This window comes from Sylvia atricapilla, chromosome 2 (assembly GCF_009819655.1).
Source record: "Sylvia atricapilla isolate bSylAtr1 chromosome 2, bSylAtr1.pri, whole genome shotgun sequence".
Lineage (NCBI taxonomy): Eukaryota > Metazoa > Chordata > Aves > Passeriformes > Sylviidae > Sylvia > Sylvia atricapilla.
Genome location: NC_089141.1, coordinates 33,139,911 through 33,156,913, shown reverse-complemented (window position 1 = coordinate 33,156,913; position 17,003 = coordinate 33,139,911). Strand labels below are relative to the sequence as shown.

At 46.3% G+C, this 17,003-nt stretch overlaps 1 protein-coding gene across 1 annotated transcript in view; it reads left to right on the top strand.

The window, feature by feature from the left end:
* Positions 1–14,961, top strand: part of ME3 (malic enzyme 3) — a 117,816-nt gene extending 102,855 nt beyond the window's left edge. The window contains 7 exon segments of the mRNA XM_066341302.1: positions 9,433–9,530; positions 10,719–10,832; positions 11,473–11,578; positions 12,149–12,291; positions 13,162–13,335; positions 13,768–13,866; positions 14,681–14,961. Coding sequence (XP_066197399.1) covers positions 9,433–9,530; positions 10,719–10,832; positions 11,473–11,578; positions 12,149–12,291; positions 13,162–13,335; positions 13,768–13,866; positions 14,681–14,842 — 896 coding nt within the window. The 3' untranslated portion in view covers positions 14,843–14,961.
* Positions 14,962–17,003: the final 2,042 nt, after the last annotated feature.

The following is a 17,003-nucleotide window of genomic DNA, read 5'->3' as shown; positions in this document are numbered from 1 at the left end:
AAGTCCCCTGAAAAGTCTTTCAAGTACTGCCTTTTGAAACAGTAGGATTTTACCTCTTTGTAGTAAAACGAATGAATGGTTATATTCTCAAATAAATGGTTATATTCTCAAATAAAGCATTTTGCTGGCACTGGTTTCTCAGTAGTAGATAAGTAGAAATCCTGCTGAGCTTCTGCATAACAAGCAATGAGTTGCAGGAAGCAAGCACCTGTTTAGGCTTTTTTATGGAGTTGTCAAAAAGAAAAGGGAAATCCAAACTTAGGCTGTAGTCAGAAATGAGTTTTGAGGACCTCTGGAATGCTGAAGTAACGTGGATCTACTCAATTAACTCTGTCTTGGAGTCATGTCAAAGATAAAAGAGTTGAATCTGGGATGAGTAGTTTGATTTACCCACCCTAATCTATGCCTCTGTATCCTTAGATGATATAAGAAAGATAGGAAGTGGCACTTTCTCACTTACACTATCCTGTTCTTTGGCCTTACCTTAGACTCCCTCTTTTCTAACATGCTGTTGCTTCGTGACTCACCTACTTTAAAAAGTGTTAGAGTTAAATGGAAGTGGTGTTTAAATTATTAATGAGAATTATAAAAAGCCTTGTTTAAGGAGGCCTAATTAATTTTACTCAAACAGGACAGGAACAGACCTTCTGAAGCCTGAATTATTCCAACTTCTGAGCTGGCAATGTTTTAAGTAGGTTGAATTAAAAACACATCTTAGGCACAAGCAGTGCAAGTTGGATCAGGCCTGAGCTATTCTAATTTAAACTCATTGACCATTGGTTAGTGGGACTCTGCATGCAATGGCCCTATACATACACACCCCCACGAGATGAGGGAAAAAGGTCTAAATTGCTTCCCTTAAGATCCTTTAAGCCTCCCTGTTGCTGCCTTAGGGCCTACACAAAATGAAAAATAGTTTAAAATATTAATACCTATAATACCTAGTTTTGGTGGGTTTTTTTTGTTTTTTTTTTTTTTTTTTTTTTTTTGGTCCTACAAATTACTGCATTTCCAAATCCACCCTATCCCCAGAGAATAAAGGTGACTCAGACCCCTTCCAGTTGGAGCCAGCCTGCTGATGCTGAGTGGGATGCCTGCCAGGCACCACCAACTGGGACGAGGTGATTGCTTGTTCTGAAAGCCATCAGCCTGCGATCTAGGCAGGAGCTGGCTCACAGTGCCCACGTGTGGGAGCTCCCATTGAGGGAGTGCATCTCCTTCCTCTAAGGGGGTGATGACATCAGTCCTTTCCCAGCTCTGTCTGGGTTCATGCAAGGGGCAACAGCTTCAGTTACAGCTCTGAGGGAGAAAATGGATTGTCACTTCTTCCTTTTTCCCAGTATAGTAGCAGGGCAGGCTCTGAAGCACATAAGATTAGAGGTACATGAGAATGCGTTAGTTCCTGCTCTTTCTCTTCCTCCTCTAACTTTGCTCCACTTAATTATTCACAGTGATAAAGAGAAAGCAGACAATTTGAAAGTCTTGCAAAGTTGTGAAGTCTGGTGAATTCTTGAAGCAGGCATCTCTGGATTCCAGCTTCATACAAGAAATGACATAAAGCCATTGAAGACATTAGTTTGGAAAGGACCTCTAGACATCAGCCAGCTGTCACTCAAATAAAGGGTGATTTCAAACTTAGATCAAGTATTATATTAGTCCAGGTTCCTTAGAGCCTTGTCCAGCCAGTTACTTTGCAGTATATACAAGGATCGGTATCCACAGTCTTTGTGCTACTGTCCCAAAGTTTTCTCACCTTCTTTGTGCATTTTCCCCCTAATATCTAATTGAAATTTTGCTAATTGTTCATTGCCTGTCATCTTTTTTTTGTACACCTCTGAGAAGAATCTGACCTCTTTACAAACACTCCAACCAGTAAACAGAAATTAGATGCCCTCTTAGTCTTCTTCAGCCCTTTCAAACCCAAGCTCCTCAGTCCATTTTGTATACCCTGGTCATAGTTGTGTCCTTCCTCTGGACTTGCTCCAGTTTGTCATTGTGCTGAAAGCCCTAAATGGGACATGCTTGTCTAGGGATGACCTCAAAACTGCTGAAATAGAAAAAATAATGTCACTTTTTTGGACCTACTGTTGACACAGTCTAGCAGGCTGTTGGCCTTCTGTGCCACAAGGGCATATTGCTGGCTCATCTTCCACTGTCCACCATGACTCCAAAGTTTTGTTCTGCAAAGCTGCAGGACTTTGCATTTGCCTTTGCTGACCCCCACGAGGTTTCCCTGAGCCCATTTCTCCAGCCTGCTGAGAGCCCTGTGAACAACTGTATCAATCACTATATCATACCACCACTGTATCAGTCCCTATCCTCAATTTGTAATCATCCACAAACTTTATGGAAGTGCACTATGTTTTATAATCCAGATTGTTATAAGAATTTAAATAGTATTGGCCTCTTTGTACCATTGAACACAAACCTTTGAGCCTATCAGCCTTTTTTACCCACTTGTTCAGTCTGTACCTCTCTGGTTTAGCTACAAGGATGTTTTGGGAAATTTTTCAAAGGCCTCATGCAGATCAAGGAAAGCACCCAGAGTTCTAGTTCCATGATGAGAACTTTAGGCATGCAAAATTACAGCATCTCCATAGACTACTGCCTATTCAGCAGGGATTGTTCAAGAGACAAAGTCCTTGAGACCTGATGAGATGCATCTAGAGATTCATCTGAGGTATATGGCCAACAGCATTACAAAGTCATTCTTTGAAAGGTTATGGTAACTGAGGAGATTCCTATTTCCTGAAAAAAAGACAAATGTCACACCTATCTTCAAGAAAGGCAAAAAGAAAGATCCAGGGAAAGAAGTTCCAGCTAGCCTAACCACAGTATCTGGGGATTACAAAATAAGTCTTCTGGAAGTGCACCTAGGAATGTGAAGGTGAATGAGAACAGTATGGATCTCCCAAGGCAAATCGTACCTGACCAACTTAGCTGGTTCTTGAGATGCGGAGAAGTAGTTCTGCAAGTTTAGTCAGAATTGCAGAAAAAATGGAGAAATCTTTAATGTGTTATTTAATGAATTGTCTTGGATCATGTAATTCAAAAGTTTTTCACACATACAGGCAGGGGCAAAGAGAATAGCGGACAAAAGCATAAAGCTTATTATCTAAACTAGGCTGTGGGCAATGATCAGGGTCCCCCTTCCACAGAATACCTCTGAGTCTTTTCCAAGTCCTTAGAGCAATGATTCCTCTTGGTTGTAGGATGTGTGACTGCTGATGATCCTCAAAATATCTCTTGACCCACCAACCACCTTTTCTCATAATCCTAGCAGATAACCTTTCCATAACCTTCCCAAGACACTTCAGGAAGCAGTGCCTGGCCTGGAGCAAGAGTGCACCAGATCTCAGCTGAGGCTGGGAACAAGCTGACTCCAGTGCCACAAATCTGAGCAGCTTCAAACACTTGGGCAAGTTGGAAATCAATCATGTGCAAACGAGGCCTGTTTCACAGGCACGTTTCCATGTGCTGTGAGAAGCAGGCAAAGTGAGAATTCTTGGCTCAGCAGTAACTAATTTCAGCAGATTAAAATGGTACAGTATCTTACTTTGTTGTTTCAGCTGGCGTGGCAAATGCATCGGTAATTACCACAGGAAGCCAAGGAGGGGGAAGCACAATAGGAAGGGAGTGCAGGACAGGCCCGTACTGTGGGATGAAGCAGGCAATGTCTTGCCAGGCAGCTCTTGAGCAGCACGCTTTCCCTGGGGATTTACCCAGCCTGGAGATACATATGGAGGTGTTCTCAGTCCTGCAGAGGTTCACTATTAAACAGTCCCTCTGGACCTGCTGTGCTCCTCAGCAGAAGAGGCTGCTGCATTTCCCCTTGCTGCTGCTGCCTTAACTATGTAAGGGGCAGCTCCTGGGTTTGTGTTGGATTCACACACTGACTGCTGCACAAGCCAGGTCAGAACAGTTCAGAACAGGACTCCAGGCTGTAAATGGACCTCAGTTTCTTGGGCTTATCAGTGCAGCACTCTAAAGATCAGGCCCATATCTTTTGTCACTTTTGGGAATTGTGACATTTGTGTCCCTTTTCTTTCCTGATTTTCTTGTGTGCTGTTTTTCTCATTCACTGAATGCCACTGCCAACTACTCTGCAGTGAAGAAAGGCACAGGTTCTGTGTTAAGCTGTCTGTGATCTTTTAAGTCCAGGCTCAGGAGGCCAAATGAGCAGAAGAAAGGGCTGTACTCTGACCTGGTTTAGCATGATGGTATGCAGCAGCATGCACAGAGTTCCCAGTGCAGTGATGGGGATGCTTTCTTGCAGAGTGCTCGCAGCTGTCTGACAGCCTCTGCCCGTGTGGGTGCGTGAGGGGGCTCAGCCTGTGTTGGCACCGTACAGGCACTGCTGCTGTGGTCAGAACCCTCCAGTAAGGTTATGCACAGTATAGTTCAAGCATTTTACAGTGGAAGGATTAAAAGCAGGAGCCTAGAGATGGCCTCATTATGCTTCTCCTTTGTCAGGCAGCTCTTCTCCATGCCACCATCAATTCTGGGTCACCCTGAAGAGAACAAGTTCCATCCCTATGCATCAATGCTTTGCATTTCACTGCTCTTCTCGTTGACTAACTCTGCACCATTTCTAAGTTTATTTTCTTAATGTCTTACAGAGGCCCTCTGGGGGAAGGGTAACACTAGCCCACAGTCATGGAGGGGAAGACCTTGAGCTGCAAATACTTTGGCAGTTTTTTGCTCCAGCTTTGTTGTGTTTGACTTTTGAATATGCATTTGGAGTGGATCTGGACAAGCTCCACTCTGCTTTCCAGTAATGGGCGGAACTGCTGCAGGGAGTTAATGTGAACCAGAATTTGGAAAAGCCCTAGGCTTCCTCCTCATCCATAAATTTAGATGTATTTCCTTGGCTGCCCTTTGCTGGAGCTGTTAAACTAGAGTTTGTTGTTCCCCGGGCCCTCATATTGGCATGGTTTTGACAGGGCGAAGTCTAAGCAGGCAGGTCAAAAGTAAAAAATAAAAAATCAGGCTGAATTTGGTCATCTTTTCCACCAATGTGCTGTGGAGAAGGGGGAATCACTCACAGGTGTTGTGAGAAGAAACAGGCACTGGTGTGACTGCATGTTCCCATTGCTGCTATTGGAAGAATTCAGCATGGTGGTGATGCTCAGCTCAGCTCAGCTCAGCTCAGCTCAGCTCAGCTCAGTCAGCCCTCCAGACAGGTGACAGGGCAGTGCCAGCCATCAGCAGGAGAGGACTCCTGTCCCCAAGCACCCCCCCGGTCCACACTTTCTCCTGTGTTCCCTGCTCAGCCACTGGCTGCTGGCACGCACGGCACAGCCTTGACCTTGGCACTGGGCAGTGCTTTCCCAGGTAACTGATGCAGTGCTTCCTGTAACTCCATGTGCAGAGCTGCTCGCCCCTCTGCCTGCTCTTCCCACCCTGAGGAAGGATCAGGTCCCTGGGACTGGGAGCCTCTCTGCTGCAGCCTTTCCCGGTGCAATGCTGTGGAGCAGATCCTTTCCTCAGGTTATGATCCAGTGTACCTCCACTGACATCTACTGGGGCTTGTTCTCACTTGCAGTAGTACAAGTGGAACATCAACCCCACAGAGTTTTCCCTAATGTTTTACAGTATTCTGAATGTGCCTGAGTGTCAGAAATTGAAACCTGCTGAGATGGCCATGTTCCTGAATGTGCCTTAGTTCTGTGCCTTAGCTTCTTTTTTGTACTGATTCTGTTGCCATGGACTTCCCAGAGAGGTCCCGAGGTCTGCTTGCTATTTTGTGATATCATGTTTAGCACTCACTTTAAGTCTTGGATAGACAGGATGGTTTGCAAGTGCTTTCTTCTCTTCTCTCTGTACCCCTCCATATCTCACCTCAGATACAGACCAGCCAAGCTGGCTCTTGCTAATTAATTAGGGAAGCAGTTATCCGCAATAGCAGCACTCATTCTCTTTGGAAAACAGATAGACCAGCGTGTTGAAGGATGGCTGTTTTTTTCTTGCCATGGTGAGGAGTCCCCCGCCCCAGTCTGACTTTGTGATTCTTTTAGAACTGAAGCACAATGATTAGACAATTCTTTACATGAACCAGCTGTGAACTCTTCTCCACAGAGATACTCTGTTGTTCCATGCTCAGAAATTATAATTATCAAAGAAAAATAATTGAGCTAAGGCCAAGGTACAGTAACTTTATTACTTGAGTAATGGGGGTGAGATGTAATTTGGGAGACATGGAGGAATTAGAAACACATTGGAACAAGAGATGAGGATTAGGAGTGGCAGAGCTGAACAGAGCCCTGCTGTTAGTCAAAGCTGCAGTACAAGTGCAGGGGATGAGTAATGGCACACCCAGTCCCACAGGTCTCTGCTCTGCAGACTGAGTCCATGTCCCTGTTCTTTCCATACACACCACTTGTCAAATTCCTGCTAGTGACACCTTTAAAAAGTACCTCAAGTACCTCCCGCTGTTGAACCTCTGAAAAGCATTTCCCACTTAAATGGGTTTGCAAATACCAGCATTTGTCCCATCAGACTTCCTGACAATCGCAGGGTATAAAGCAGCTTTGCCTGGGTCAGGACCAAGAGAAACAAGATATTTCTCCAGTTACATTTCAGTCTTTTCAATACTTTCCAGGCATCTATCATTGCTAATGCTGTGACCTGACACACCATCACACTGTAATGGTTTCACTTCTGGTTTTTTAGCTTTGATCAGTTCCCCACTCCCACCCACATAGGGATTTAGGGATTTCTGTGCAAAGTAAGCCTTGGAGATAGTATGTGAACATGTGTGAGTGTGGATGCTCGTACTCTACTGCATGTCACAAGCTTGGCATTGCTGACAATTGAGGGACCCTGGTCTCCTCTCATTTCTTTACAGTTCAGACTTACAGGGTGTAATCTATTCCTGCACAGATCTGCAACAGAAGTGTCTACATGTATTCCAGTTACCTTGTCTCTCTAAAAAACATGTGGTAGTAGTGACTCTTCTAGGGTTTCATTTGACCCAGTTCAAGTGGCTGCCTCAGCATGAGCATGAATAGGATTTTATACACATTTGTTTAGAGGAGTCCTATCCTCAGCATCTGTCATGACAGCATGCCAAGCACTCCTGCTGATTATAGACTCACCATAACACAGAGAATGAGCATGGACTGGTTATGTGACACCCATTAAATACAAAAACTAAAAAACTAGGCAATTATCCAGCATTCTTTTAAATTTCTTGAACGTTCATTATCTTCCTCTGTAATTTTCCTAGTCCAGGAATTTCACCAGGCAAATACACTACTCTAAAGGGAACTTTAAAAGGCAGAGATTTGGTGCAGGAGGAGCAAGAGGAAATCCTTTGTACACTTCCTTCAGTTGTGTGACGTGTTAATACTGAAGCAACCCGGTGCTCAGTGGCTGGTTCCCTCCCCATCAACTCCCTTTTAAACTGACTGAAATCAGATGGTCTGGGTCTGGAAATGTAACGGTAAAAACTTTTCTGAGCTGATGAAGGGAATTCATCCTTGGTGCTGAAGCGAGTGTCTCAAGTGATTCATCGCAAGAAAGACGCTTACAAAGGTATCAACCATCAGTCCAGTCTGTGTTTAAGGCATGAATGCTTGCAGTGCCCTCATGAAGCCATGGATGCCTCATCCCTGGAAGTGTTCAGGAGCAGGTTGGACGGGGCTTGGAACACCCTGATCTAGTGGAAGATGTCCCTGCTCATGCCAGGGGATTTGGAACTAGATGGTCTTTGAGGCCCCTTTCAACCCAAACCATTCCATAGTTCTATGAAGTAATACTGCTATTCTGTGCCAGTGTGCCAGTGTGGATACCATGTCTGCTGCAGGAAGGTGGCTGCTGTCACCTCTGCTAAACCAGAGTAATTCTTAAGAGAAGCAAATTATTATTTTTTGAGAACTAAACTCATTTGAGTTATAATCACAAAATGTTTCCCATTGTACTGACAAATACTTCTGGTCTGGCCTATAAAGATTTTCTTTGTCAGAGTAGTTTATATAGGTTCCCTCAACAAGATAAGTCATGTCAATAAAATTACTTCTTTGGCAGAGTACTTGTGCTTCCACTAGACTTTCTGCTTGTTAGGAAATTATAAGAGTGTGAATCATTCCCCAGTGATATACCAGCAGATTCGTAGTTTGTCTGTGGCTTCTGCACTAAAGAAAAGGAGCAGATGAAGCTGAATTTGTTTCCTGGGTCCTTCAGAGATGAGGCAGCTCCATCTGCTGGTGTCACTGCTCGTGGTCATATCTGCTCAGGAGCTGCTGTTTCTCAGCCAGGCTGTTCTTGATGCCTTGCAGCACCCCAGACTCTAAGGATGCTGCAGGGAATCTCAGGGAAACACTGGCTACTTGAAACTCTGAAGCACTGGGTGATTACATGGGCGGCAAAATCGGAAATGCTGGAAATTTGGTGAAATAAGAAGTATTAGTCTAAAAGTGGTCAATGCCTGCCCCAGCCATGACCACTCCCACAAGATTTGTTACTTGTGGTCTCCCTGATTTCTCACAAAGCTTCTAAAGATGAAAGTGCACTAGAGCTGCAAACAGATCAAAACCAGGGCATATCCAAACTGATATTCTTTCAAATGCTAAGGAATAAAACTAATCAACTTTATGATCCTTATGGGTCCCCTCCAACTTCACATATTCTGTGATCAAACTTCCTCCTTCACTCCCAGGTCCCCTTTAACGCTTACATCCAGCTTCCCCACATGAGCTGAGATACTGCCAGTGCCTGAATCCTTATTAGCGTGTGCCTTATTTGATTTATTTCCACCATATTCCTTCACCTGGGACAGGACATTAGATGAATGTTGCATGTGATTTATGTGTGAGTTATGTGGTGCAAAGGCAAGTTATTCAATCTGGACATTTGCCTCCCTTAATGCATGGAAAGCTGTAGATACCACAGTGGCTGTAAGAGCAGGACTGCTCTGTTTACTGCATTGTTTCTCACTAATCTGGGGCCAACTCCTGTTCTCAATGACTCCTTAATGTTTAGCAGCAGGATGTGATGGCTGTGAGTCAGGGTATCAGGGTGTTAGAGGAGCAAAAAAATGGTGATGCTGGGCTGTGAAGCTAAATAGGAGAAGAGGATGGCAATTCCATGATCACAGAGGATTTCTTGACAAGGGGACCCAAGTTCAAACCACTGCTCTGCTACAGGGCTCTTACGTGACCTTGTCAGGTGCATCTTAAACCCTTGCAAGTTAGGTATTAACTTGTTCTGGCATTCTAGGATGTCGTGTCTCTTTGACTCTACATGGAGGAAAAATTATCCATTCTTGCAGGAGAATTTGAATGTTGGTATTTCAGCATAGGGAAGGCACTCTGATCCTTCAGTGACAGAATCTAAGAGAATGATTCCTAGCACAAGGTTTCTGACAGTATATCTGCAGGGTAGACAATGCATTTGCCAGGATGTCCATCTCATGGTGTTTCTCTCTTCCAGGCACAGCATCTGTTGCACTTGCTGGCATTTTAGCAGCCTTAAGAATCACAAAGAACAAGCTCTCTGACCAGAAGTTTGTTTTCCAGGGAGCTGGAGAGGTAGGAATATTTCTGAGCTTTTACTGTAATATGCTCCATCCTCAGATTTAGAGAGAGAAAAATCAACTATGAAACTTTCTGCAAGGCTTGGCTTCATGAGGATGAAGCACAGAAGCAGGTTCCCTGTTACAGGGCAGGATTGAGCCTACAGGTGGATCTTGCTGCTGTGTGGAAGTTGCCAGCAGTCTTTAAGTGATTTCTTGGCCCACAAGTCCTGGGGATACTCCATGGATACTACAAAGCTGCCCGTGTGTCTGTGGGGCTTTAAGTACCTTTAGGAAAGTCCCATATGAGGCAGGACTATTAAGGAGGTTGGTTTGAGTTCTCAGGGTTGATGTCTAGGGTAAACCAGAATTTCTTTAGCAGCAGAGTCCAAAGGACTCAGACTCAAGGAACTGTAAGAACACAACCTTTCTATCTGGAGTCAGTCATAGTGCTCCACGGCAGAAGCCAGTTGCCTATATGGCACCTTGCTCAAAGAGAGAGGAAGAAGAAGAAGCCTCCAAAGCCTGTTCATGGACTAAAGGTGTTGGTCCAGGACCTGTCTCAGCTCTCACCCACCTGTGAGACTTTGGGAAGGTCTTTTAATATTTGTCTGTCCCTCACTGAGACAAAGATTGCTTTCTCTCTCCACCCCTGTTGGCAGACACGTTTGTGCTGGTCACCATCTCTGTGGCACAGAGCCCCTCCTGCCTTGTTAGTCCCCATCTGAGCACAAGGGCCAGGCATGGCTGTAGGACCACAAACACACAGCATGTCCAGGGCTGCTTTCCCCAGGAAGGAATGGGAGAAGACTTTTCTCGTGGCTGTATTTCAGATACAGCAGTCCTGCTTGGCCTTGAGTTCCTCTGTACTGGCATTGCCACCGGCATTTTTTAAGTGTCTGCCTCTTTTCCTCCCCTGCAGCAGCTGGTTTAAATTATGGAGACAGCCCCTGCTTGTCAAGGTATCACCTCTGCTTCTTCAGCCTCACCTGCAACCTGCTCTGCTGAATGATTGTGAGGGGTTTTATTTATGGCAGCACCTACAATGTTAAAATCAGCCCCATGCGTTGGCACTGTGCAACCCCAGAGCAGAAAGTCTCCCTGCTTTGTGCAGTGCTGGGGGATGACCCAATCCACTCTCATTTAAAATCTTCCCCCAAAAGATAATGATATCCCAGTGAAGTGTTTATATACTGTGTTCCAGGCTGCAATGGGCATAGCACATCTCATCCTCATGGCCCTGGAAAAGGAAGGCGTTTCAAGAGTGGATGCCATTAAAAAAATTTGGATGGTGGACTCCAAGGGACTGATTGTGAAGGTGAATTTGTCTCCAACGCTGAGCTCCACTCACTTGCCATCCATTGCCAGCTAGAGAGGCCAGAGCAGGCAGATACCTTGAACCCTTGCTCAGCCCTGATGTAAAGTCTGCAGTTTTACTGGTGTCAGCATTGCTGCTCCTGCTTTTGGAGGACTAGGTCTCATGGTGACAAGTGTGCCAGCAGCACTGGCTGCCCTAAAGGCAACTCCACTCTGAAGTGGAAGGATACTCTGCTGACCAGGGCCTTAAGCAGTGCTGGAAGACTTGCACATCATATGGGGTATTATCGCAGCAAAACTGTGCCTGGCCCAGCTCCATTCTGCACTCCCTGTGTCCCCAGGGCCTCTGCCCTTGTCCCTCCTCAGACTGAGGGAGACCTGTACAAGCTTTATGTACAAGTGAATGGCAGCCAGGTCCTTCCTCCACAGTCAATGTACTTTGCTGGGTGAGAGGAGCAGAGACCAGCCCAGTGTGACACTACACCAACCACTCGATGCCTGACTGGCTGATGCTGAGGTCCTGCTATGTGGAATCTGCTTTAGGTAGAGGGCTGAGTTATGAAATGAGCTGAAGATGTGTTACTGTGTTATGTGTCCACCTTTTTGCAATAGACCAAAGTTTGACTCCTTTTTCCTCACAGGGCAGGAGCCACCTGAACCACGAGAAAGAAATGTTTGCCCAGGACCACCCCAGTGTGAATACACTGGAAAAAGTTGTGCAGAAAGTGAAGCCTACAGCAGTTATAGGTGGAGTTCACTTAAAATTACCTTTTCACGTCAATTCAATTCTTAGGAGAGCTTTTGTCTTTCTTCTAGAGTCTCCTTTTCTTCTCCTATTCAAAACAAAATGAGCTTTTTTTTTCACTCCCATTTTATCGGTTGAGTTCTCCATATCCTTTTGCATTAACTATGGGGCACGGGCTTCCTCACTTTTGGAGCTGTAGGAGTTCTTTCAGACAGCTGTAGAGGGAGGTGCTGGGGGAAGCAGGATCTGGGGCTCTCAAACAAACTTGGCCCTGTCAGGCAGAGCAGGATGAGGATGACAGCAGGCACCTCAGGAGGGTCTCTGGGAGTCAGGGTGCTGCAGTCAGGCTGGCCAAAACTGGGCTGGTGCCCACTCCGCCTGGAGGAGCAGAGGGCTTTATTTTGAGACAGGCTTTTAATCTCACTGTCACATGAGAAAGCGACATTGCCACTTGCATCTCCAGAGATGGAGATTCCCTCCCACAGTTCCCTCACCAATCGCACAGGGAGCAGCCGGTGCTCTGAGGTGGGGCAGTGGGGAAGCACCGCCTCACTGTGCTGTTGCTGTTCCAGGTGTGGCGGCTGTGGCAGGCGCTTTCACGGAGCAGCTGCTGAAGGACATGGCAGCCTTCAATGAGAGGCCCATCGTGTTCGCCCTGAGCAACCCCACGAGCAAGGCGGAGTGCACAGCGGAGCAGTGCTACCGCCTCACGCAGGTACCGCAGCTTGTCACACGGGGCGTGGGCCGTGTACCCTGCACCCGGGACACCACAGCGGGGCGTGCTGCCAACCCAGTGACAGCCTGCACAAATTGAAATAAGAGGCATTCGAGCCGGTGGTAATGAAAAACTTGCACGCTGTGAGGAGGGTCAGGAGGTGGAGCACGGGGCTGGGGCCAAGATTGCTCATGCAGTCTCTGTCCTTGTACTGGGTAAAGCCCTGAGCAGCCTGATCTGATTACATAGCTGACCTTGCTGTGAGCAAGAATTTGGGTCCCTACCAGCCTGAATTACTTTGTAATCCTCTAAAGAAAGTGCTTGCCTCATTCACCCACAGCTGTCTGAGATGTCCCATCCTCTCCAGTTTCTGTCTCTTGTGTTATGCCAACCTAGTTGTTGATATAACTGTATCGTCACCCAGCTTAGACCCAATGTCACTGAAGAATTACAGTCATGTGGATTGACTTGGCTTGAAGGAGGAGCCCTTGTCTCACTCTTTCCTTTGCCTTCCCCACCACCTATGGCCAGAGCTATCACACAGCCTCAGACCTTTATCCCACATGAGTCTCTCTTCACACCCCATAGATGGTTGACAGAGAGGTAGAAAGACTCCTCAGCAAGATCAGAGCACTTGCAATACAAACACATGCTCAGTGCTTGGTGGCCCTTTCCATGGCCCTGATCATGGCTCTGGGGGGTGAGTCCTCCCAAAGTGTCAGCTGGAGGTGGCTTTGGTGGAGATGCTTCTGCTGACTGAGGTTTGGCAGCTTTGTCACCAGTGTCCCCTTGAGCACAGGTCATGATGAGCAGCAGAAATACAAGACTCCTCTTCCGAATCAGAATGCTTTTTTCTTTTTCTTTGATCAGGGCCGGGGAATATTTGCAAGTGGGAGTCCATTCCCAAAGGTTACCCTGCCCAGTGGACAGACCTTCTTCCCTGGCCAAGGAAACAACGCCTACGTCTTCCCAGGAGTGGCATTGGGAGTCACTGCCTGCAGGATCCGGCACATCCCTGATGAAATCTTCCTCATCACAGCAGAGGTTTCCAACTGACATTTAACTGATATTGTAAAAAAGATGATAAGAGGCCCGTGTATCTACTTCAGGTGTTTTACAGAACCTGGCCCAAGAAAATGTGTGAATGTGAAATGGCTCAGCCTCAGCTAAAAGCTGCGGCCTTCTCCTGACTCAGGGAAAGCTCATGCTTCCATTGCACCTGCAGAGGTGCAGGAGCCATGACAGGGTTCTCCTTCTCCACACCTGCTGCCCTAACACAGCACTTCCCCACTCTGGCTCCACCTGAAGTCTGTGATGAAATGTGCACACACGTGTGTTTGAACAGGTCACAAGTTCACACTCAGGACTAGTCCCAGCCCCAGTGCTGTTGAGGTTTCAGCCACATACCATGTAATGTGAGGGAATGTGGTATTTGCTTGAGACCATTCCTAAAAACTGCCATCCTCCTCTTTCTAGACTATTGCTGCTGAGGTGACAGAGCAGCATCTTGCAGAAGGAAGACTTTATCCCCCCTTGGGCAGCATCAGAGAAGTGTCTCTCAAAATTGCTGTGAAAGTGAGTATTTCCATTCTTATTTCCACTTTTCATGGTAGGGAGGGCAGAAATTGCCCTGGAATCATTTTTGGTTTGTATTTTTTAATTCAGTTTATTCTAAAGTCTAAAGCAATCGTTCTTAGGAATTCTTCTGGCCATAATTACTGTTTTGATTTCTTCCATCAGTAAAACCCAAATGTGAAAAAATACATCTGAGCCTGGGTGCCTCACAGCTCACAAAGCATTGTTTTATTGCTTGAAGCTGTGGGTCTAAACCCCATTTTTTGAAGTGTTGAAGAGTCAAATTCAAACGTGACTCAAGTTGCCAAAAGATTTTAGGTTCCAAATTGCTATTTTGCAACCTTCCCTCCTGTATTTAGTAGGGATCTAATTACATAAATACTATTCCACATCGGGGCTTGTCTAGTTATGGGTTTGGTGCCGTGTCTATATCATCTGTAATTCAGAGACACCCCCTGAGAATCTCTTCGGCCTGCTCAGGGCTACTGATGGATACAGAGTGTAGCCAAGAAGCTTATGGATGTGAGTGGAGCTGGCCAAAGGGCTGCTCTCCTTCTCCACCTGCACACCCCAACCATTCTGCCAGGGCAGGGGGGTGCATTTCTTACCAGCCACTGCTTGCAGGCAGCTGGCATTCCCTCACCCAGCTGAGGGTGAAGTGCAGCTGACTCACAAAGAGAAAAAAGAACAAAACTGCACAATTCTGAAAGGAGGAAAGAGGGAAAACACAGACAGGACCAGACTGCAGTTGGTTGCAACTTCATGATGTGCCGGCATTGTTTCAGCAGTTCATTTTGCTTATCTTTTTTTGCAGATTGTTGACTGGGCCTACAAGCAAGGCCTTGCTTCTTGGTACCCAGAGCCAGCAGACAAGGAAGCCTTTGTGAAACAGCACATGTACAGCTCTGACTATGATTCATTTGTTTTTGATGATTACAGGTGGCCCCCTGAAGCCATGCAAACACAAAAAGTATAATGTTTTGTGAAAACTGTTCTCTCATTTTTGCTGTCAGTTCCTGTGGTCCATGTCATTGCTGATATAATGCATCTCCAGGCTTGCAGAATGATAAAAGTAAATGAGTCCAAGTAGTTTTTCACTTGCCACTGATTTTTGTCTGGGGGAGCATGTCAGTAGGGAATACAGTGGAGTCCAGGGTGGGCAGTGGGTACTCGAAGGAGAGAGACAGACTGGCTGTAGCCCATCCCAGTCAGTCAGCACTGCTGATTGCCTAACATCCTGCCTGCTCTCGGCTGCCTTGGGATAAGCTATGTGGGCCACCTCAGAAGCACAGAATCCCATTGCTACTGGAAGTGCCCATAAGAAACTCGAATCCACGTGGCCATCCCTCACACATGACAGCCACGCTTTGCCTGTGGCTCTCTGAATGTAGTGAGAAGTGTGTGCATTGCCCTGGGAGACTTGCACACTGGGGAAGCAGTACTCTTATCTGCTCCTTAAGTCCCTGATTTTGGTGAGTCTCAACCAACCCAAACTGGTGCCCGGGTCACACAGCCTGGCACTGTCATCTGCCACACCCCATGGAAACACACCCCAAAACCTCCCTCGACCCCATGGGAAGAACAGAACCCTCCCCTCTTCAATTCAGGTGGCCCTTCAAGAGAACAAGAGTGAAAGGACACTTAGGGGACAGCCAAGCCAGAGACCAGTACAGCCCCAAAACCACAGCCAGCCATCACATTGGTGCAGCTCCTGATGGACACTGCTGAGGAAGCACTGCCACCAGCCAAGGGCTCCCCTGGGAGTCACTCTGTGTCACAGAGTTCCAGGGAGGCCTCCCCAAGCCTTGTGACATTGTCATGCCTCACTGAATATTATCCCAGCAGGATGGGTTCCCCTGATGATAACTGGGAAAGAACAGAGGGATTGCTGGCAGCTCTTCCAGCACACACCCGCTGCCAGGGTGAGGCTGAAGGGAAGGTGGGGTTTGGGGGAGCACAGCAAGTTGGGTGGGAGCCTTTTATGGGAGCAAGGCTGTGCCTGCCCTGCGAGTTCCTTGCCAAAGCCCGCAGCCCTGTGTTCCCATCGTGTAGGACTCAAAGGGAACCACTTGAGGGCTGCAGAGGACTTCTATGCACAGTTTTTCCCCAGCAGAGGTCTATTCTTTCTGAATAGAGTGAATATTCTTTTCTTGTCCAGTCTTGTACAAGAAAAGTCTCCCACAGGGAATACTTACTGGCGTTGGAGTTGCCGAGTGTCTGCCCTTCAAGGAACTCTCTAGTTAAAGAGACTAAATTGGTGTAGGAAAAGCTCAAGTTGAATAGTGTGAGACTTCTAGCTGCTGTGTTTTGTTTTCTAATTTAAAGCAAGGATATTTCTAGCAGCTCATTTTGGATTTCTCTGCTCCCAGTTTTTCTCTCAGCAGCAGGAAAAGTCTCTATTCTTAAACTGTTCTTTTTTCCTTCCTTTGAAAAATGAGGTAATTTGAAACCAGAGATATAACTAGCATAAATATAAGGAAAGTATATCAATACAGATAATAATGTGGCAATATTAATACCTATTTCAGGCTCAGAGAGGATTACTGTGTCATCCAAACACAATGCTAAGCATGGCAATTTCCTGATATCTGAATTACCTCTGCCAGGAAAAAAAAAAACTTCACTTCTCTTTGCCTCATCACTCATGTCTCTCCTTTTATTAAAGAAAATTTCATCTTATTTAAAATTCCAGTTGGTCTGGATTAGCCAGGTAGCATTTGTCCAGTAGTAAAACATGTTCTCCTCCCCTGGCAGGGCCCATCTATTGGCCAAGACAGCACATAGCTTGGAGTTGCCACAGGCTGTATCACTGGCTTATCTCCAGGACCATCCAGGAACCAGCTTGTGGCTCTGACAACCCAAGGGGCTCTGGACAATGCAATAAAAATAAATCGTATTGAAGTCAGGGCCATCCTCCTCTGGCCTGACTTTTACTTCAGCCCCTGTGCCTGCTGTTCTGTCAGCTGGCTCTAAGCATTAAGGGCCACCTAAGGCATAAAAAGTATTAATCACAGCCTTTAGGAAAAAAAGTCAGGATGTCTGGCCATCACATTTGTATTTGGAATATCAAGTGTGTTCTCACAAGCAGCCACCCCAAATTAAACCTGTACCCTTTAAGTCATGTTCTGAGGCTTCTT